The following is a 22,401-nucleotide window of genomic DNA, read 5'->3' as shown; positions in this document are numbered from 1 at the left end:
CCTACTATTGCTAGTCTCTGGGTGCTTCACCTTTCCTTGTTGGTTCCCTCAACCATGCTCACACTCAGTGAATGTCCCTTCATTAAACTCTCTTCGGCCACATCCTCTGAGAGTGTTATCTGTATTCTGCTGGGATGCTGACAGATACATCTATCATATGGAGCACAATGGGGCATCAAGGCCAAGCAAGGGGCCTACAGAGGACTAGACAAGGTGACTGAGTCAGAGGTTGCATGTAGTCAGCGAGTCCATAGGCAGTGAAGGGCAAGGCTCCCCTGGCTTCTGTACTTACTGCTGCACAAGTGACTCACTATAACTGGTCCACAGGCTTCCTGAAGTCAGGGGCTTCACCGTCTTCATCTCAATGTCATTAGTAAGCATTTAAGATGTATGTGGACCTTTATGGTCTAGACTCTAAGATGACACATGAGATGCCAGAGTCAAGGACACCAGGGATATCCAGACACAGTTAGCATCAAGGTGGGAACCAATCTAAGGACAGTGGCAGATTTGAGTCTTGAGTTTAATACAGGATAGTACTCAGAAGCAAGGTTTCAGGGGCCATACTTTCTGGGTTCACATCCTGGCTTTCCCATTTTCTAACCATTCCCTGTCTGCTTACTTATCAGTAAAGTAAGGATAGTAATAGTTCCTTCCTCTCCATATATCATTGTGAATATTAAATGAATTAATTCATGTAAAGTATTTAGAACGACATACGGGCTGAGTGCAGAGGCTCATGCCTGTAATTCCAGCACTTTGGGAGGCCAAGGTCAGGAGTTTGAGACCAGCCTGACCAACACAGCAAAACCTCATCTCTACTTAAAAAAAACAAAAACAAAAACAAAAATCAGCCAGGCATGGTGGCGCATGCCTGTAATTCCAGCTACTTGGAAGCCTGAGAGGCATGAGAATCGCTTGAACCCAGGAGGCAGAGGTTGCACTAAGCTGAGATCACACCATTGTACTCCAGGAGTACACACACACACACACACACACACACACACACGGCACACAAGAAGTACTCAAAAGTGTCAGCAATTATTATCATTAAATTTAATTAAAAGTAAGAAAGCATCAGGTAAGGGCAGATTCTAATATGTAATCAGCAAATGAGAAGGAGGAAGGTAGAAATTTTCTCCCACAAAATATTGTTTCTCAGCCAAGCACGGTGGCTCACTACTATAATCCCAGCACTTTGGGAGGCCGAGGCAGGTGGATCACCTGAGGTCAGGAGTTCAAGACCAGCCTAACCAACATGGTGAAACCCCATCTTTACTAAAAATACAAAAATTAGCTGGGCATAATGGCAGATGCCTGTATTCCCAGCTACTAGGGAGGCTGAGGCAGAAGAATCGCTTGAACCTGGGAGGCGGAGGTTGCAGTAAGCCAAGATTGTGCCATTGTACTCTACCCTGGGTGATAGAGTGAGACTCCGTCTCAAAAAAAAATGGTTTCTCCCCCAAAGTAAGACTATATAGGGAAAATTTCATATGGATAAGCCCAGATGAATACCATAATATATTGTCACTGCTTTGAGGTGTCACAAAAGGCTTTGAATAGGTTTTTCAAAAGGTAATGAAAATCTTAACCTGTTCTTTACAAGCTACGGCTTAGGCCAAATGTGTAGGCTCTAAACTCTGTCACCCATGAAGAAATATGAAATCAGACATGCAAAGAGCCAGGAATAAAAGCATTCCATCTAGAAAAAGGAGCAGCAAATGCCCCAGAGCAGGAAAAAATCACGTGGCTAAAGTGTAGGGAGTAATAAGCAAAATTCCAACCAGGCAGGGCCTTGGGTGCCAAGCTAAGGAATTTGGAATTTATTTTAAATGTGATGAGAAGCCACTGGAGGGTGAAGGCAGGGAGTGGCATGATCTGATCATAGTTAAAGATCGCTTCAGCACCTGGGTGCAGAAAATGAATTAGCAGCTGGGTGTAGAAAACAGATTAGCAGCTGGGTGCAGAAAATGGATTAGCAAGAAAGAGGCACCTGCCATAGCACAGACAACAAACTGAAAAATCCAAAATGGTGAAATGATGTTTTCTTTTGCTTTGATATGTTTTTAATTTATTTATCTTTCTTGTTTTTGAGATGGAGTCTCACTCTGTCGCCCAGGCTGGAGTGCAGTGGCACGATCTCGGCTCACTGCAACCTCTTCCTCCCAGATGAAAGCTATTCTCCTGCCTCTGCCTCCTGAGTAGCTGGGATTACAGGTGCATGCCACCACGTCTGGCTAATTTTTTGTATTTTTAGTAGAGACAGGCTTTCGCCATGTTAGCCAGGATGGTATCGATCTCCTGACTTCATGATCCACTTGCCTCGATTTCCCAAAGTGTTGGGATTACAGGCGTGAGCCACCGCACCCGGCCTGCTTTGGTATCTTTTATACTTCTGTATGAACATAGATGGGTCTGCTGTTCTGGCAATTTCACTTCACATAAAGCTAAGAAAAGTCATCATCCAATCCAAGGAAGAGCTGGAAAACTCTATAGCTTTCCTACCTACATTTCCTAAGATCCAATTAACGCTGAGACTAGAAAGTGTGTCCTTTCAAACTGATGTAGGACTATCCTCTGTTTCTTAGGGATGGATGAATGGGAGTGGGGAGGTACATGGATCAATGCTTTCATTTCGAAAGTCTCCCTTAATCTAGATTGAATAGTATGACTCAATGAAGTATAAATTTACTGTCTAGTCACTAAGAGACAGATTATAGAATAAGGAAAGTAATAGCCAAGGGGTGGTCACAAGTTCAATCATGGTGAAATTAGGTAGAACAAATGCCATCAGTAACTTAAAACAACATACTGAAAATGACTCCCCAGCCAGGCGTGGTGGCTCATGCCTGTAATCCCAACACTTTCGGAGGCCAAGGCAAATGGATTGCTTGAGCTCAGGAGTTTGAGACCAGCCTGGGTAACACAATGAAACTCCATCGCTACCAAAAAGTATCCCCCAAAACATTTAGCTGGGTGTGGTGGTGCACCCCTATAGTTCCAGCTACTCGGAGGCTGAGGCAGGAGAATCGCTTGAGCCTGGGAGGTCAAGACTATAGTTAGTCAAGTTCTTGCCACTGCACTCCAGGCCAGGTGACAGAGCAAGATCCTGTCTCAAAAAAAAATTTTTTAATAAAATAAAATACAATGATTCCCCTGTGAAGGAAATTCACAAAGCATCCTTCCAGAAGATACCTTAAGAGCAGGCTGCTAAGTAAGGTCAAGAACTCTTCCCATCTTAGACCAGCATCATCAGTCCACCTACCTAATAGTGAATGCAATTCTCAAAACTTCTTTTTCCTTCCTCTCCATTCCTTAAAAGATATTTAGTAGAGACAAGCTCATCCAAAAATGTTTCAGGATACATAATAACATGTACATAGCACTGTGTGGCTTGCAGAATGTTCTCACATACGCACACAACTCTCATTTGATTATTAGTTTACAGAAAACAGACTTAAATATTAAATTATTCTCCCAAGATTCACCCCCACATCTGTCTCCTGTTACGTTCTAAGTGTTGATGGCAATGAGACCAGACCCCTCCATTGTTTTGTGTTCATGAGAAAAAGGCTTTTTTTCCTTCCCCACACTGTCAGAAAAGTACATGAGATGCTATTTGTGGCAAAGGTCCAAAAAAGGCAAATCTATAGATTAGAAAGCATATTGGTGGTAGTCTAAGACTGAAGAAGGAAACAAAGAGTGAGAGGAATGGATGGGCATGGGGATCTTTTCAGGGTGATGAAACGTTCTAACATTGAATTCCAATAATGGTCTCACAACTCTGTAAATTTACTTAAAGTCATTGAATCGTACACTTAAGATGGGTGAATTTTGTGGTGTACAACCTCAATAAAGGTGTTTAAAAAAATAATGAGAACCTACAAAAACCCCGAATGACTAAAGGCTACTTTGCCATACCTCTCATTTTTGGTGGCACTATTTATAGTTATCTTCTCTTTAACTAGCAAGGATCAGCAATCTCCACCAGCAGCAGGGGTTAAAGTTATGAACACTAAAGATTTACATGCACCTAGGTTTCTAAATCACAATGTTTATTCTCTCTAAAAATGACAATCATTTCACCTTTTCTCAGCAAGGTAACTTTTGTTAGGGGAAACGTTAAGCAACAACTTGGCTTAGCAGCTAATTGGCAGAGGAAGAGAAAACCCTGGGAATAAAACTGGCTAGGAAGTAACTGAGGGTACTGCAGGGTGAGGTGGCCTCTGGAGAGGGAAAAAGACAGGCAAGCTGCCTGGAGGAAGCAAAGAGAAAAAAGAAAGAGTGTATGCAAATAATAGGTCCTCCTGGCTGCCTCCTTTCCACTTTCAGTTTCTATATGGCTCTCTGGAGGTTTCTCCAGGGTTTCTGCACAAAAATTTACGGTGGCAGCCTGGAGTTGGTCAATTTCCTCCAGAGGCTTGGCTCTAACTGGGAGGAGCCAGGATCACTGAAAAAGCAATAGCTAAATCAAGAATACAGAGTTAGGGGCCGGGCGCGGTGGCTCAAGCCTGTAATCCCAGCACTTTGGGAGGCCGAGACGGGCGGATCACGAGGTCAGGAGATCGAGACCATCCTGGCTAATACGGTGAAACCCCGTCTCTACTAAAAAATACAAAAAACTAGCCAGGCGAGGTGGCGGGCGCCTGTAGTCCCAGCTACTTGGGAGGCTGAGGCAGGAGAATGGCGTAAACCCGGGGGGCGGAGCTTGCAGTGAGCTGAGATCCGGCAACTGCACTCCAGCCTGGGGGACAGAGCGAGACTCAGTCTCAAAAAAAAAAAAAAAAAAAAAAGAATACAGAGTTAGGGAAGGAGTCTTAACGTCTCAGCGGAGATAAATACACCCAGGGGAATGCCAGTCCAAGCAAGTTTACATCTGAGGTTTGAACTATATTTTAACAGTTACTCAACCCACCCCAAATAGTTTCAGTTTCCCAGACCCACTTCCTCAAATGCCTCTTCCTCTGGCAGAGCTGCTCAAGCCTAAACTTATATGTCACTCAATGTAAAGACTCACTGCTGGTGGAGGGGAGGAGACGAACACTGAGCACCAGCAAGGGCAGCGGTCTTTTATAGATTTGAGAATGAGCCTCAAATCAAATCTTGCCGTTCAAGTCTTCAGCAGGCCCTACCTCTTCACTCAGCCCTTGCCCTGGGCCCTGACTTCCAGGGTCTGTTCGGCTCCATGGCTGGCTATTTCATACCAGTCAAACTTTCTTGTGGATGAAGAGTCCACATGTATGTGGAGAACTCACAACATGCCAGGCTCCAGGCTAGCCACAGAAGATACAAACATCAATCAAACCAATTCCCTGGCTTCTCGAGTAGCTAGAAGCTACTAGAAAGCAGTAGCTGAAAAACTCACCATGAATAAAAAGAGAACAACATGTATTATCTTCTAGCCCCAGCATCTAGCCCAAGGTCTCAAACCAACCAGGCTCAATAGAAGTTGGTTACGAAAATAATGAATGCCAGTTTTTAGTGGCTTTCAATGACTAAAAAAGTGATGGTAGGAAAGAGTCATAATGATCTTTCCTAAGTCACTAGGAAAAGAACTTGGGTCCATAAGGTGTAGGACCTAGCCAGCTTCTTGAAACTCCACATTCTTCTTTCCCATCCCCAGGATGCCCAGGTCCATCTCTAGGGGAGAGATATTCAAACTAAACAGTAAACAAACAAGCAGAACATTTACAGCATATCAGCAAATCATCTGGATCCCAGCCACATCTCACCACCTCCTTCCTTCTCTACTGCTTTGGTCCGAGCTGCTATCCTCTCCCACCTGCATTATTGCAAAAGCCATCATCTTATCTGGTTTCCTGGCTTGGTACTAACTTCCCTACAAACTATTTTTAAAGCAGCAGCCAGAGTAATCCTTTTAATGCACAAGTCAGATTACACCACTCTTCTGCTCAAACCCCTTAAACGTATCCCAACTCAGAGAAAAAGGCAAAGCCCTTACAATGGTCTTCAAGGTCCAAAGTGATCTAGTCCAATTATACCCCAGTGCATTCTAAGCACCAGCCACAGTACTCCTGGAAGGTGCCAATTATGTTCTCACCTCAAGGCCTTTGCACCACTGGTTATTCCTTCTGCCTGGAATGTCCTTCACCAGATATCTGCACAGCTCCCTCCCTCACCTCCTTCTCAGCAAGGCCTTCCCTGGCCATACCATTTTAAATTCCAGCCATCTCCACGAGCCCTCCCCAACTCCCTCTCCTGCTTGATTTTTTTTTTTCATTATGCTTATCAATATCTGACATAAGAGACATTTTATTTTTCTACTTACTGTCTCCACTAAAATATAAGCTCTATGAGGACATGGATTTTTACTTACTCACTAATGTATCACCAGAAAGGTAGCTCTGAGGGAAAGAAAAAAGTTTGGATGAATGATAAATACTGTTAGGAAAATATGGCAGGGAAGTTGGGGAGGAGTGCTGGGGGACTGGGAAGAAAGGCTACAATTTGACATAGAGTGTGCAGAAAAGGCCTTAAGAATGAGATATTTAAGCAAAGACTTGAAGGCACTGAGAGAACAAATCACTCAGCCAGAATCAGCTCCATCATTCGCCCAGGGCCAGTAAAAAAAATGAAACTGTGAGGCCCTTGTTCACAAACTATTAAAAATTTCAAGAGATGACAGTAGAGCATTAAACCAAGTGTGAGGCCCTTCTAAGCATGGGGTCTTGTGCGACTGTGCAGGTCACATGCCCATGAAGCTGGTCCTGTATCCAGCTATTAGAGAAAGACACATGGAATGGCAAGTACAAGAACACTAAGGCGGAACAGTACTTTGGGAACAAGCAAAGCAGCTATGCTTGTTAAAAATACAGACTCTGGCCAGGCGTGGTGGCTCACGCTTATAATCCCAACACTTTGGGAGGCCAAGGAGGGTGGATCATGAGGTCAGGACTTGAAGACCAGCCTGGCCAACACAGTGAAACCCTATTTCTACTAAAAATACAAAAATTAGCCGGGCGTGGTGGCGTGTGCCTAAAGTCCCAGCTACTCGCAAGACTGAGGCAGGAGAATAGCTTGAACCCAGGAGGCAGAGGTTGCAGTGAGCCAAGATCGCACCACTGCACTCCAGTCAGGGTGACAAAGTAAGACACTGTCTCAAAAACAAAAACAAACAAACAAACAAAACAGAGACTCCTAGACTCCTTTTCTGGGTATTCCAATCCCATAGATCCAATGTCAGCTAGGATCCTTTATTTTTAGTTTGCCCCAGCGTATTCCTGTCCTGTCCAGGAAAATTTGAGGAACATGGATCTATTCTCACATCCTGAGATGTGCCCCGCTGCTAGTCCTTCAGCACCACCTCAGAAAATGGCTCCCAGTTTGTTCCCCTTGTAATCCAGGGCTGGCAACCAGGTCTCCATCTTCACCCCCTTGTCGGAGTCTCTGTTCTGGGAACTTCCTTGTACCTAGAGTACGACTGGCTCTTAATCAGTCTTCCACCAAAGGACTGAAGTCCTGCCTGGACACCCAGCTGGGTGGCTGAGGCTGCCATGGAGAGATAGGCTTCCCTGAGAGTTTCTGCTCATCTATGCAAGATTGCCAGACATGTATGTTCAGGTCAATTGTTTGCTGGACTGACTGAATTTCTAGGTGCACTGCCTTGGGTCTCTAAGCCGCCAATATCTCATTTTTGACCTTTTAAAACGATCGTTTAAATATGTTGTAGATGAGTTTGCCAGTCAACACTAGAAACCTAATTTGCTCAACTTCTTTCTGTTGAGTCAGGAGAAGAAAAATATTTTTCTGCCTTTACAGCTTCCACCTTAAAATCTCACAGTGAGTAAACCTAATTAATATCTGCAGATATTAGGTCAGTGCAGTGGCTCACACCTGTAGGCCCAACCAACACTTAGGGAGGCGGAGGTGGGTGGATTGCTTGAGCCCAGGAGTTCGAGACCAGACTGGGCAACATAATGAGACCTCATCTCTACAAAAAATACAAAAATTAGCTGGGCATGTGGCTTGGGCCTGTAGTCCCAGCTACTCAGGAGGTTGAGGTGGGAAGATCACTTGAGCAGTGGCAGTTGAGGCTGCAGTGAGCCATGTTAGCACCACTGCACTCCAGCCTGGGCAACAGAGTGAGACCCTGTCTCAAAAAAAAAAAAATCTGAAGATATTAAAACAAAGATATCCTTTGCTGTTACAGTAAGTATTATCACTTTCACTGATTCTATATTACCAGTGGAGGAGTCTCTAAAAATTTTTATCAACTATAAGCCAGTGCCCAAAGTAATGTGAAATACATGTAACAAACCAGTGGTCCTCAATCAGGGGTAAGTTTGCCTCCAAGAGAACATCTGGCAATGCCTGAATAGGGGTCAGGGAGTGCTACTGGCATCTAGTGCGTAGAGACCAGAGTTGCTGCTAAATATTCTACACTGCACAGGACAACCCCGCACAACAGTTATCTGGTCTATAACATCAACAGTGCTGAGGTTGGGAAACCCTGTAATGAACTAGGTGTCACTATCAATTAGAGTTCTTGATTCATTACACTTGTGTTTAACATCTTAAAATCAAAAGTCTTGGCCAGGCACGGTGGCTCACGCCTGTAATCCCAGCACTTTGGGAGGCCGAGATGGGCGGATCATGAGGTCAGGAGATCGAGACCATCCTGGCAAACCCGGTGAAACCCCGTCTCTACTAAAAAATACAAAAATTAGCCGGGCGAGATGGCTGGCGCCTGTAGTCCCAGCTACTCGGAAGGCTGAGGCAGGAGAATGGCGGGAACCCGGGAGGTGGAGCTTACAGTGAGCTGAGATCCGGCCACTGCACTCCAGCCTGGGTGATAGAGCGAGACTCCGTCTCAAAAAAAAAAATCAAAAGTCTTTATAAAAGCAATGAAAAATCTGATTTACACTTTTAATTTTAAAAAGGAGTAATGAGGTTAAGAGTAACAGGATCTATATTAGACATAAGAGGCATTAGAAGGCATTTGATCAAAGGTGGAGAACTGCAGTGAACAGATGTATAGCAGTTATCTATAATCACCTCAAGTGAAACCACAGAGAGCTGTGGGTCACAGAGAGATTGCATGGGAAGAAAGTATGGGAAAAAACACTCTCCTGCATATCATAGATTCCTAGGTGCAGTCACTAGCCTAGTAAGGCAAGATGCCGGAAAACCAGACAGAAAAGACTGTCCTTCTTCAGTAGCCAGGATGCTGACAGAGCTCCTGATAAGACTAGGATAAAAATAAAAATGGATATCAAAAGTAATATCTAGAGAAGAGCAAATGCTTTATCACTGTTAATTCAAGCTGGTCTCAATGAATGATCATACTTGGAAAATATCCCTACCTCTCATCCATCTTCTCATCTGTAAAAAGATTAATTACACCTACCTCCTAGGCTTATTGTGAAAGTTAAATAAGATAAAGATGAAACAAGACAAATGCAATGCCAGCCACATAGGAGGCATTGAGCAGAGGATAGCTACTGGTATTTCCCAACTTCGCTTTTCTCTGGCTCTGACCCAAACCAGGCCCCATTAATGCACATGGAGAATTGTAGTTCTATGTTCACATTTATAGAACTCCCAAGACGGCAGAATGAGCCTCTCCATGGCATGATAAAGTCAATACATGACTGCACAGCAAGGTCCCTCTCAAAATAGTTCAAAGAGAAAAGGACCTGATAGGTAAACACATACCAGCTTAAAAATGCAAAATACATTCTCCTTCATACTGATCCTCCTTCATTCGGTAAATGGCCAGAAAGAGTTTCACTTTAAGAGGAAGATATAGATAAGATCCTCTTTCTTCCCATTGCTGTCTAAGGTGCTTCAAGAAAGAACACTGAAAACTGATACAAAGCCCAAATGTAAAAAGGCCATCACATAGCTCACAGTTAATTATAAGTAATTTTAATGAAACAATTTGTTCCCTCAGGTTTCCATGTTCTTCCCAGAGGTGTAATGCAATACACCCAAGACACACACACTTATAAATTTGTAATAAACGCAGCCCTCCAGCTCACCTACACCACAGTTCTTGGCTGCTGCTTAGCGACAGGTGTCACATTCGCGGTTGCCAGTGAGCCCAGAGGGTGTAATTTCACTTCTACATAAAGAAGCATAATCGATAGCACCAGAACCACCCAGTAGGAACAACTGCACCATTCCTGACTCATCACGGAGCTTGTTTTCACAGACAACAAAATTCACCTCAGTTGGGCTTTGCGTAAATATAGAGTAGAGTGATGGGGACTGCAAATCGGGTGAAAGTGGTTCCCGGGGATGCCAAAGCCCTAGTACTCTTCGGCCTCCCTCACGCGACAGATCTAGTCTGAGCCTGGGCGGGGCCCCGGGAACTGGATGCAGCTACCTAGGGAGGGAGCCCTGGCGACCCGCCCCTCCCGCTGCAGGACCAGCTTTGGCGACCACTGCGGTGGCCAGCAGCGCGCGCTGAGCGAGCCCTGGGAGCCGAGTCGCCCGAAGACGCACGGCCGTCCCTGCGACTCCCTATCCCCCAAACCCCCACCCGCAGTCCCACCCCCACCCCCATCCGCACCCCGAGCCGCACCGCCTCCCGCGCGGGAGCTGCCAGCCCGGGCCGCGGCGGCGCGCCCTGCTCACCGTGACACCGTACTTGAGCGCGATGCCCTGCAGCGTATCGCCCGCGCGGACCCGGTGCTCCACATGGCGCTCGATGACGCCGGCGCCCAGCGGAGCCCGCACGCTGGCGGTGCTGCCGTACGAGCGGGTCTTGGTGCGGGCCAGGCTCAGCGACAGCTCGGCCTCCTCGGACTCGGAGCCGGAGCGCGAGCGCGGCGGCGGCGAGGGGGCCGAGGGCCGCGGCGCACGGGGGCCGCCTTCCCGCAGGGACAGTGCGGGCGAGGAATCCGCCATGGGTCCTGCCGAGGCCGCCGGGTCGGGGAGCTTGCCAAGGGGGTGGCGCCTCCTCCTCCTCCGCCGCCGCCGCCGGCGCCGCGGCCGCCTCTTCCTCCTCACAGGGGCTGGAGCAGGCCGTTCCGCGGGGGCGGCGGGCGGGAAGCCGAGGCGGGGAGTCGCAGGCCGGGCATGGCGGCCGCCTCCTCCTCCGCGTCCTGCCTGCCCGGGCGTCCGCGGCACACGCACCTGCAAGGGGAAGAGCGAAAGCAGCTCCCGCGGCGGCCTGCCGGTACCGGGAAGACCCTGCGGAGCGAGGGAGGGGGGGCGCGCTGAAGCCCGCGGCCGTGGGGGCTAAGAGAGGCCCATCCGCAGGCGTCCTAGGCCCCAGGTGGACCCCTGCTCCATGCTATAGAGCCCCGACAGAACCCTGCCCTGGCCACGGCCAAAAAAACAAAAGTGTTGCTCTGCCTCCTTATTGATTCCCCAGTAGGAGCCAGCTTGCTCAGACCTTCAAGCTCTGCCAATGCCAAGGGTACTTCCCTCCCCCCACCCCAGTGACCTCAAAGTCCACGTCACAGAAAAACTTAAGATCATCAAACACACACAGACAGTTTCTCCAGGTCCATCTCAACAGCCGCAGAGTCCAGTTCTTTCAACATTGCACTAGGAGAGATAGTGCTTCTAAGGCCTAATGGGTGACCTCAAAATAACCCCCTAGTTGTTCGGGTTTCACACTTTGTACACTAGTGCCAATTTAAGTCCTGGCTGCCTTGAAAGCCTAGCTATATACAATTCATTCTCCTGGCTCAGTAGTTGGAATTTACTATCTGCATTCATCTTCTTTTCTTCAGTTTATTCTTTGACACCCTGAAATCGCAACTCCCTGCCCCGTATTGCTATTAATATTATAACCACCAAAGACCTCTTATCTGTACTCTTCATCTGAACACCGTCAACTTTTGAACACCCTTTCAACACACTGCATTATACATAGAGTGGGTACACACTAGCATCTAGTGCCTGGTTTCTGTTGTGTTTTGGACAGCTCTCCAAGAAGAGATACCTTGTAGGAAGGTCCGGAGCCAGGAGATTTGATTCATTGGCTGAAATTTTGGTATGTTGCTGTGCTGGACAGAGGCAAAGCTAATACTGCTCAGGAGACAAAGGATGGGAGAGGAGCAAGCTTCCACATCACCATCCCACTCAAAACTCCTACAATGGCTCCCTGGGGACAACGGCATTACTAAAAACCTACATTGGCATTCAAGCTATTATTTCTATTTTTATTATTCATGGTCTGACCATACCCCATGTATAACTCATTCTGTATACTCCACATATTCCTGCCAAACAGAGCCTCTGAAACTGGCCTCCTTGTTCCTACTTTCATACTTGCATGTTATTCCCTCCAATGGTAACACTCTTCCAGTACCCTCTACTACATTTTTTAAATCTTTAAGGTCTGTCTCAAATGATACATCCTCCATGAGATTTTTCCTAATTCTTCCCAATGGTCCCTTTTTCCCACTTGCCCAACTGTTACTGTTTCATCTTTGAACTCCAAGAGGTTTGTATTAATACTTCTGGTTTAGTATTTAACTCTCTGTGTTTTGTGTTTGTACTTGCATGTACATGCATGAGCTTGTCTTATCTCCTTCAACAAATACATGCTCCCGGGGGGCATAACTGGGTCTTACTCATCTTTTTAGCTCCAGCAGTGCCTAGCTCAGTAGAAAAAATAATAGTAATAATAATAATTACAAGTGGTTGAATTGAGGTGTAGTAAAAGGATCCTGAATGCTAGTTTAGATTGTTTAGCATAAGTCTGCCACGCATGAACTTTTGGGTGGTATCCCGTGTGTCCATTTCAGGACCCAAGAGAGAGGCAGAATCTGAATCTCAATATATAGACAAGATCTGTTAATGTTTCAAGAAAGAAGTATCTTCCTTCAAAGAGTTTACAATCTAGGAATGAGATAGCATATAATGTGTTCCACTAAGAAAAAGTTTACTGCATGACTGGAAGTTTTTATCTGAAGATTAAAGAACTGAGCCAGGCGCAATGGCCCATTCCAGCACTTCGGGAGTCGAAGGAAAGAGGATCACTTGAGCCCAGGAGTTCAAGACCAGCCTAGACAACATAGTGAGATCCATCTCTACAAAAAATACAAAACTTAATCGGGCATGTGGCATACTCCTGTAGTTCCAGCTACCTGGGAAACTGAAGTGGAAGGATCGTTTGAGCCCAGAAGGTGATCTCTGCACTCCAGCCTCAGCAACACAGTGAGACCCTCGGGTTTTTGTTTTGGTTTGGCTTTGGGGTTTTCTTCGTTTGTTTGTTTGTTTTGAGATAGAGTCTTACTCTGTTGCCTAGGTTGGAGTGCAGTGGTGTGATCTCAGTTGACTGCAACCTCCGCCTCCCAGGTTCAAGCCTCCTGAGTAGCTGGGACTACAGGTGTGCGCCACTATGCCTGGCTAATTTTTTGTATTTTTAGTAGAGATGGGGTTTCATCATGTTGGCCAGGCTTCTCTCAAACTTCTAACCTCAAGTGATCCATCAGCCTCGGCCTTCCACAGTGCTGGGATTACAGGCCTAAGCCACCATACCTGGCCCTGTTTTGTTTGTTTGGTTTTGTTTTAAAGAACTGGGTTACATGAGGTGTTACCAGATGTTCATTGTTTTCCTTCTTAAACCAGAACTTCAAAATTGTTTTAATATGTATCTACCTACAACATAGAAGTTCATCACAATCAATGATGAAACATTTCCTTTGAAGGGAAGGGTAAGAAAAGGAAGCCTATTACTGCCTCTATTTAATATTGTTTTGAAGGTCTTTGCCAATGCAATTTTAAAAAGAAGGAAAATGAAGGTTGAAAAGAAATAAACAAACTGTTGTTTACAGATAGTAGCCAATACTAAAATGTTTACAGGCAACACAGATAATGACTACATTAGAACTGCTCAAACAAGAGTTCACCAAAGTTACGAGATACAGGATCAATATACAAACATCAATTGCATCACTCAATCAGAAAATATAAATGTGAAAAAGATGACATTCCAGATACCATCAAAAATACCTAGGAATAAATTTAACAAAAGAAAATTGTTCCTGGTGGAGTAGGAGCAAAAAAAAAAAAAAATTTAAGGTAATAAATAAATAAAAAGATAAAAAATGAAAGAAAGAAAAGTGTGCCTTGTATGGAAAATATAAAACTTTTTTGAAGTACACAAAAGAAATATAAATAAAAGCAGAGATATACCATGTCTGTGAATGGGAAATGCAAAATAATGCAGACAGATATCATTTTCTTTAAAAACTAATATTAAATTCATTAAAATTCCAAACAAAATCTCTGTAGTATTCTTCAAAGGGCATGACAGAGTTATCCTGAAATTCATATGAAAGATAAAACACTAACAAGAGCGAAGGCATTCCTGAAGAAGAATTAGGAAGGAGGGTTACTGTCATAGCCATCAAGACTTAAAACTATGAGAACTAAAGCAATGTGGGACTGGTGCTGAGACAGAAAAACATAACAAAGGGACAACGAAATACGCCAGCAAACAGATTCAAATATATTGGAGAACTTAATCTGTAACAGACATAAAGTTACGTATTCAATAAATGTTGCTGGAACAATTAGTTTTCTGTGAGAGAAGATGAAATTAGATCCCTGCCTTATACTATACATCAAAATCAATTATAGATTGATTAAAGACAGAATTGGGAAAAACAAACTTTAATGCTTTTGCAATAATATTTTTATAACCTTGGGATAGCAAAAGATTTTTTAAACAAGATACCAAAATCATATAATTTACACATCACATAATTCATCCATTTAAAGTGTATAATTCAATGCTTTTCTGCATATTTATATTACATGACTAATTTCTTGAATTGTGACAAATGTACCTAACACAAAATTCACCATTTTAACTATTTTTAAGCATACAATTCAGTAACATTAAATATATTCATGGCCCGGGTGGTGGCTCTTGCCTGTTATTCCAGCACTTAGGAAGGCCAAGGCAGGTGGATTACTTAAGGCCAGGAGTTCAAGATCAGCCTGGCCAACATGGTGAAAGCACATTTCTACTAAAACTACAAAAATTAGCCAGGTGTGGTGGCAGGTGCCTGTAATCCCAGCCACTTGGGAGGCTGAGGCATAAGAATTGCTTGAACTTGGGAGCAGAGGTTGCAGTGATCCGAGATCACAACCCTGCACTCCAGCCTGGGTGACAGAGGGAGACTCTATCTCAAAAAAATAATAATTAAATATATGTATACACACACACACACACACACACACACATATATATATATATTCACAATGTTATGCAACTATCACCATTTCCAAAAGTTTGTCATCACTCCAAAAAGAATTTTTTTTTTTTTTTTTTGAGACAGAGTCTCTCTCTGGCACCCTGGCTGGAGTGCAATGGTGCAATCTCCACTCACTGCAACCTCCAATTCCCAGGTTCAAGCAATTTTCATGCCTCAGCCTCCCAGGTAGATGGGATTACAGGTGTGCACCACCACACCTAGCTAATTTTTGTATTTTTAGTAGAGACGGGGTTTCGCCATGTTGGCCAGACTGGACTTGAACTCCCAACCTCAGATGATCTACCCACCTCGGCCTCCCAAAGTGCTGGGATTCAAAAAGAAATTTTCAACTATTGAGCAGTAACCACATTCCTGCCTTCCTCAGTCCCTGGTCACCTCTAATCTGCTTTCGGTCTTATTAATTTGACCCTTGTAGATAGTTCATAAGTGGAAGCATACAATATTTTTCCCTTTGTGTCTGCCTTATTTTACTTAACATAATGTTTCCAAGGTTCATCCATGTTGTAACATGTATCATGTTGAGTTTTGGGGAGCTCTTTGTATATTTTGAATATAAGTCCTTTAGCAGATACGTAGTTTTTAAATAATTGTTTCCCAGTCTGTGGTTTGCCTTTTAAATCTTTTAACAGGGTCTTTCTCAGAGCAGGAGTTTTTAATTTCAATAAAGGCCAACTTACTCACTGGGTACAGTGGCTCATGCCTGTAATCCCAGCACTTTAAGAGGCTGAGGCAGGAGAATCCCTTGAGGTCAGGAGTTTGAGACCAGCCTGGCCAAAATAGTCATATTTTTTGGTCTCTACAAAAAAAACAGAAAGACTTAGCCAGTTGTGGTGGCACATGCCTGTAGTCTCAACTATTCACAAGGCAGAGATGGGAAGATTGCTTGAGATCAGGAGTTCGAGGCTGCAATGAGCCGTGATCGCCCCACTGCACTCCAGCCTGGGGGACACAGTGAGACTCTGACTCAAAAATACATACATACATACATACATGTGTCTAACTTGAGAACTTCTATTTTGTCTTTCATGGATCATACTTTTGGTGTTGCTTATAAAAGTACAACCTAGATATTCTACGTTCTTTTCTAGAAGTTTTATAGTTTTGTGTTTTACATTTACTTCTGTGATCAATGCATTTCCCCCTCCCTTTTTTTGAGATAGGGTCTCACTATATTGCCCAGTCTGGTCTCAAATTCCTGGGGTCAAACCATCTTCCCACCTCAGTCTTTTGAGCAGCTGGGAGTAAAAGCAAGCACCACTGCACCCAGCAGGCTGATTCATCTTGAGTTAATTTTTGTGAACAGTATAAGGTCTGTGTTTAGATTCATTGTTTTACAGGTGGATGTCTAGTTATTTCAGCAACATTTGCTGAAAAGACTATTTTTTTCTCTATTAACTTGCTTTTGCTACTTTGTCAAGAATCAGTTAACTATATTTGTGTGCGTCTATTTCTGGACATTCTATACTGTTTCATTGATCTAACTGTCTATTGTTTCACGAATACTACAGTGTCTTTATTACTGTAGCTTTATAGTAAGTCTTAAAGTTGGGTGAGTCCTCTGACTTTGTTCTTCTTCAGTATTACATTGGCATTTCTAAGCCTTTTACCTTTCCATACAAACTTTGGAATCAGTTTGCCAATATCCACAAAATAACTTGTGATTTTGACTGGGATTGCATTGAATCAATAGATCAAATTGTGAAGAATTGACATCCTAGCAATATTGAGCTTTCTTATCTGTGAACATGGAATACCTCTCCATTTATTCATATCTTCTTTTATTTCTCTCATCAGTTTTGTTGTTTTCCTCACATAGATATTGTATGTCTACTTTAATATTTATTTGTTTCTGTCTGTCTCCTTTTTTCTTTTTTGGTGCTAATGTAAGTGACATTGTGCTTTTAATTTCAAATTCCAATTACAGGAAAGCAGTTGTTTTTTCTATAATAATCTTATATCCTACAATCTTGTTATAATCAGTCATTTGTTCCAGAGTTTGGATTTTTTGTTTTGGGAGGGTTTTGGGGTTTTTTGGACAATTCTTTGGGATTTTCTATATAGATAATCATGTTATCTATGAACAAAGACAGTTTTATTTCTTCCTTCTCAATCTGTATATCCCTTTTCCCCCTTATTGTCTTATTGCATCTGCTAGGACTTCCAATACAATGTTGAATAGAAGGTGGCAGGGGATACCTTACCTTGTTTCCAATCTTGGGGGAAAAGCATCTAGCTTCTCACCATTAAATGTAATGTTGGCTGTAGAGTTTTTCATAGATGTTCTTTATCAAATTGAGGAAGTACCCCTCTGTTCTCAGTTTGCTGAGGACTTTTTAGCATGAATGGATGTTGAATTATGTCAAAAGTTTTTTCTGCATCTATTGATATAATCATATGACATTTTTCCTCTTTAGCCTGTTGATGTGATAGATTATATTAAATAATTTTTGAATGTTGAACCAGCCTTGTTTACCTGGAATTAATCCTACTTGATTGTTATAATTCTTTTTATAAAATGTTGGATTAATTTTTTAATATTTTGTTGAGGACTTTTACATGTATATTCATGAGAGATATTGGCCTGTAATTTTCTTTTCTTGTAATATTTTTGTCTGGCTTTGGTATTGGAGCAATGCTGACATTATAGAATTAGTTAAGAAGTGTTCCCTCTGCTTCTGTTTTCTGAAAGAGATTGTGGAGAATTCGTATCATTCTTCCTTAAATGTTTCATAGAATTCACCAGCTAAACCATCTGAGTTATAAATGAAATAGAGACTAGAAAACAAGAAAGTCAACAAATCCAAAAGTGTATTCTTTTTGAGAAGATTGACAAAATTGACAAACATTTACCTAGACTGACCAGGAAAAAAAAGAGAGAAGATTCAAATTACTAAAATCAGAAATAAAAAAGAGGGTATTACTACTGATCTTAGAGAAATTAAAAGGATAATAAAGAATGTTATGAACAACTGTATTACAACAAATTAGATAAATAAAGTGAATGAATTCCTAGAAAGACATGAACTAACAAAACTGACTCAAGAAGAAATACACAATCTGAATAGATGTAGAACGAGCAGAGATTGAATTTGTCATTTTTAAACCTCCAACAAAGAAAAGCCAAGACCTAGATAGCTTCATTGATGATTTGTACCAAACATTTAAAGAAAAACTAATATTAATCTTTTGCAAACACTTCCAAAAAATGGAAGAACACTTTCTAACTCATTTTATAGTGCCAGTATTACCTTAATACCAAAACCAAAGGCATAACAAGAAAAAAAAAAACTACAGACTAATATTTCTTATGAATGTAGACTCAAAAATTCTCAACAAAATACTAGCAAACTAAATCTTGCAACATGTAGAAAGGATTATCCACCATGACCAACTTGGATTTATCCCAGGAATTATTGGTAAATTTAACACCTGAAAATCAATATATTACAATATATTAACAGAATAAAGGGAAAAACAGAATAAAAGGGAAAAACACAGGACTCTCTCAACAGACACAGAAAAACTCTTTGATGAAATCCAGCACCCTTTTGTTATAAGAACATTCAACAAAGTGGGAATAAACAGGAATTCCCTCAAACTAATAAAGGATGTTTACCAATGAACACCATTCAGAAAGTTAAACACACACACACACACACACACACACACACACACACACACACACACAGAATGAGAGTAAACATTTGCAAATCACATATCTGATAAGGGACTTATGTCTAGAACATATAAAGAACTTTTATATATCAATAGCAATAAGACAAACAGTCCAACTAAAAAATAAAATAGGCAAAGGATTTGAATAGACATTTCTCCAAAGAAGATATAAAATGACAAGTAAGCACATGAAAAAATGTTCAACATCATTAGTCATTAGGGAAATCATTAAAATCACAATGAGATACCACTGCACACTCACTAGGATAGCTATAATTTTAAAAAGGCATTAACGAGTGTTAGCGAGGATGTGGAGAAATTGGAATTTTCACCCATTGCTGGTTAGAATGTAAAATGGTGCAGCTACTTTGGAAACCAGTTTGGTGGTCCCTCAAAATGCTTCATATAAAGTTACCATATGACACAGCAATTGCACTCCTAGATATGTACCCAAGAGAAATAAAAACATATCTTTACAAAAAATTGTATATGAGTGTGCATAGCAACATTATTCATAACAGCCAAAATGTGGAAGCAGTCTAAATGTCCATCAACTGACGAATAGGTGAACAAAATGTGGTCTATCCATACAATGAATTCTATTTGACCATAAAAAAGAATAAAGTACTAATATGTATTACAACATGGATGAACCCTAAAAATATTATAACTAGGGAAAGAAGCCAGTCATAAAATACAACACGTTGTATGATTCCATTTACGTGACATGCTTTAACGTTGTATGATTCCATTTACGTGACATGTCCCAGAAAAAGCAAATCTAGAGAAGACAAAAAATAAATTTGTGATTGCCAGAGTCTGGGTGTGTAGGGGGAATGAGGAGTGAGTGCTAACATGTATGAGGTTTCTCCTGGAGTTTTGAAAACGTTCTAAAGTTATAATAGATTGGGTGATAGTTACACAACTCTGTGAATATACTAAAAACCATTGAACTGTGCATTTTTAAAAGGTGAATTTATGATATGTGAAATATGTCTTAATAAAACTGTATTTAGAGAGAGAGAGAAAGAAAGAGAATGGTTTAATAAAGCTCCATCACTCAGCTTCAACCATTATCAACTCATGGCCAATCATTTCATCTATACCCCACTCCACCACTCTACCCCATCTCCCACACTGGATAATTTTTAAAGTAAATTCCTGATATTATTTCTTCTGTAAATAATCAGTTTATTGCTCCAAAAAGTAAGGACTCTTCAAAAAAATAATCATGATACTGTTATCACATCCAAAAAATTTTTAAAATAACACCTTAGTCCAGGTGCGGTGGCTCATGCCTATAATCCCAACCCTTTGAGAAGCCAAGGCAGGCAGATCACTTGAGGTCAGGTGTTCGCGACCAGCCTAGCCAACATGGTGAAACCCTGTCTCTACTAAAAAAAAAAAAAAAAAAAAATACAAAATAAGCCAGGCGTGGTCACACACGTCTGTAGTCCCAGCTACTGGGGAGGCTGAGACATGAGAATTGCTTGAACCCAGGAGGCAGAGGTTGCAGTGAGCCGAGATCATGCCACTGCATTCCAGCCTGGGTAACAGAGTAAGACTCTGTCTCAAAACAACAACAAAAACTGTAATCCCGGCACTTTGGGAGGCCAAGGCAGGTGGATCACCTGAGGTCAGGAGTTTGAGACCAGCCTGACCAACATGGAGAAACCCCGTCTCTACTAAAAATACTAAATTAGCCAGGCGTGGTGGTGCATGACTGTAATCCCAGCTACTTGGTAAGCTGAGGCAGGATAATCACTTGAACCCGGGAGGTAGATGCTGAGGTGAGCCAAGATCATGCCATCGCACTCCAGCCTGGGCAACAGGAGCAAAACTCTGTCTCAGAATAATAATAATAATTTTAAAAAACAGACCTTAATATAATCGAATATTCTGTGTTCACACTTTCCCCAATTGTCTCATTAATGTGAATTTTTAACAGCTGTTTTTTCAAATTAAGATCACACAGTACATTTTGTTATTTGTCTCTTGAATTTCTGTGTGTCTATAAGCTTTCTCTCCTTTTATTTTTCTTGCAATTTATTTATTGAAGAAACAGTTGTTTGTCATGTAGAGCTTCCTATATTTTGGATTTTGCTGATTGCATCACTGTGGTATCATTTAACATGATCATGATTACATAGTAATTAGCTTTCAGATGTTTGTTGTCAATTATACTACACATACGATTTAATTCATAATTCATCAACATAGTCGCTGCTCCTTTTAGTCCTTACAATCCACCATATCCTTTGAAGCATCCTTGACACAAATTATCTCATTTAGTCTTTCTAATAACCCTATGTGGTAAGTATTATTATCCTCAACTTAAGAGATGAAGAAGGCCAGGTGCAGTGGCTCACGCCTGTAATCCCAGCACTTTGGGAGGCCAAGGCAGGTGGATCACAAAGTCAGGAGATCGAGATCATCCTGGCCAACACGGTGAAACCCTGTCTCTACTAAAATACAAAGAATTAGCCGGGTGTGGGGGCAGCGCCTGTAGTGCCAGCTACTCAGGAGGCTGAGGCAGGGGAATCACTTGAACCCAGGAGGCGGAGGTTGCAGTGAGCCGAGATCACACCACTGCACTCCAGCCTGGTGACAGAGCAAGACTCCGTCTCAAAAAAAGAAAAAAGAAGAAGAAGAAAACAAGGCTTAAGAGAGGTTACAGAAACTTGGCCATAGTCAATCTGCCAGTAAATATCTGGGTTCAAACCCTCTGATGTTAAAACCCATGCTGTTATCTGTTATATGATAATATTCCATCACATTGCCTGTGGTTTGTGGTGGTTGTTTTTAATCAACTCTAGGAAGCAGTCTTTCAGTCCATCCAAAGAATGTACTTTCACATTTCATCTTTAATACTTAGGGTGCTTTCAACTTCAAGTAACAGAAAACTCCATCTCAAATTGACTCAACAATAAGGTTGTTTATTATCTCATATAACAAGAAATCCAGAAGAAGGGCAGCACTGGGGCTGGTTGATGACTGACTCAACAACAACATGGCAGACCCAGATTAATTGTATCTCTTTACAATGGCCAGAACTGGGTCACATGTCCACTACTAAACTTTTAGAGGCCAGTTAAGAGGATCCTATTCCTCTTGTCTATGATAGATTTGAGAGTATACCTCTCAGAAGCTAATAGAGTCACTTTTCCTAATGTGTAAACACGCACTTTGGGAGGCCAAGACGGGCGAATCACAAGGTCAGGAGATCGAGATCATCCTGGCTAACCCGGTGAAACCCCGTCTCTACTAAAAAAATACAAAAAAAAAAAACTAGCCGGGCGAGGTGGTGGGTGCCTATAGTCCCAGCTACTCGGGAGGCTGAGGCAGGAGAATGGCGTGAACCCAAAAGGCGGAGCTTGCAGTGAGCTGAGATCCGGCCACTGCACTCCAGTTTGGGTGACAGAGCGAGACTCCATCTCAAAAAAAAGAAGAAGAAGAAGAAAGAAGAAAGAAGAAAGAAGAAGAAGAAGAAGAAGAAGAAGAAGAAGAAGAAGAAGAAGAA

General features: G+C 42.3%; 1 protein-coding gene across 2 annotated transcripts in view; it reads right to left on the bottom strand.

The window, feature by feature from the left end:
• The window catches only part of LYSMD2 (LysM domain containing 2), a 29,678-nt gene that overhangs the window by 4,419 nt on the left and 2,858 nt on the right, over nucleotides 1-22,401 (bottom strand). The window contains exon 1 of one of the 2 annotated variants that reach the window (XM_023227158.3): nucleotides 10,600-11,394. The exons of the other annotated variant lie outside the window; for it this stretch is intronic. Coding sequence (XP_023082926.2) covers nucleotides 10,600-10,872 — 273 coding nt within the window. The 5' untranslated portion in view covers nucleotides 10,873-11,394. Of the gene's footprint in view, nucleotides 1-10,599; nucleotides 11,395-22,401 lie in introns of those variants that run through there. 2 annotated transcript variants of the gene reach the window in all.

Source organism: Piliocolobus tephrosceles, chromosome 6, assembly GCF_002776525.5.
Source record: "Piliocolobus tephrosceles isolate RC106 chromosome 6, ASM277652v3, whole genome shotgun sequence".
Classification (NCBI taxonomy): Eukaryota; Metazoa; Chordata; class Mammalia; order Primates; family Cercopithecidae; genus Piliocolobus; species Piliocolobus tephrosceles.
The sequence above is the reverse complement of the archived record's forward strand: the minus strand, read 5'-3'. Positions and strand labels throughout refer to the sequence as shown.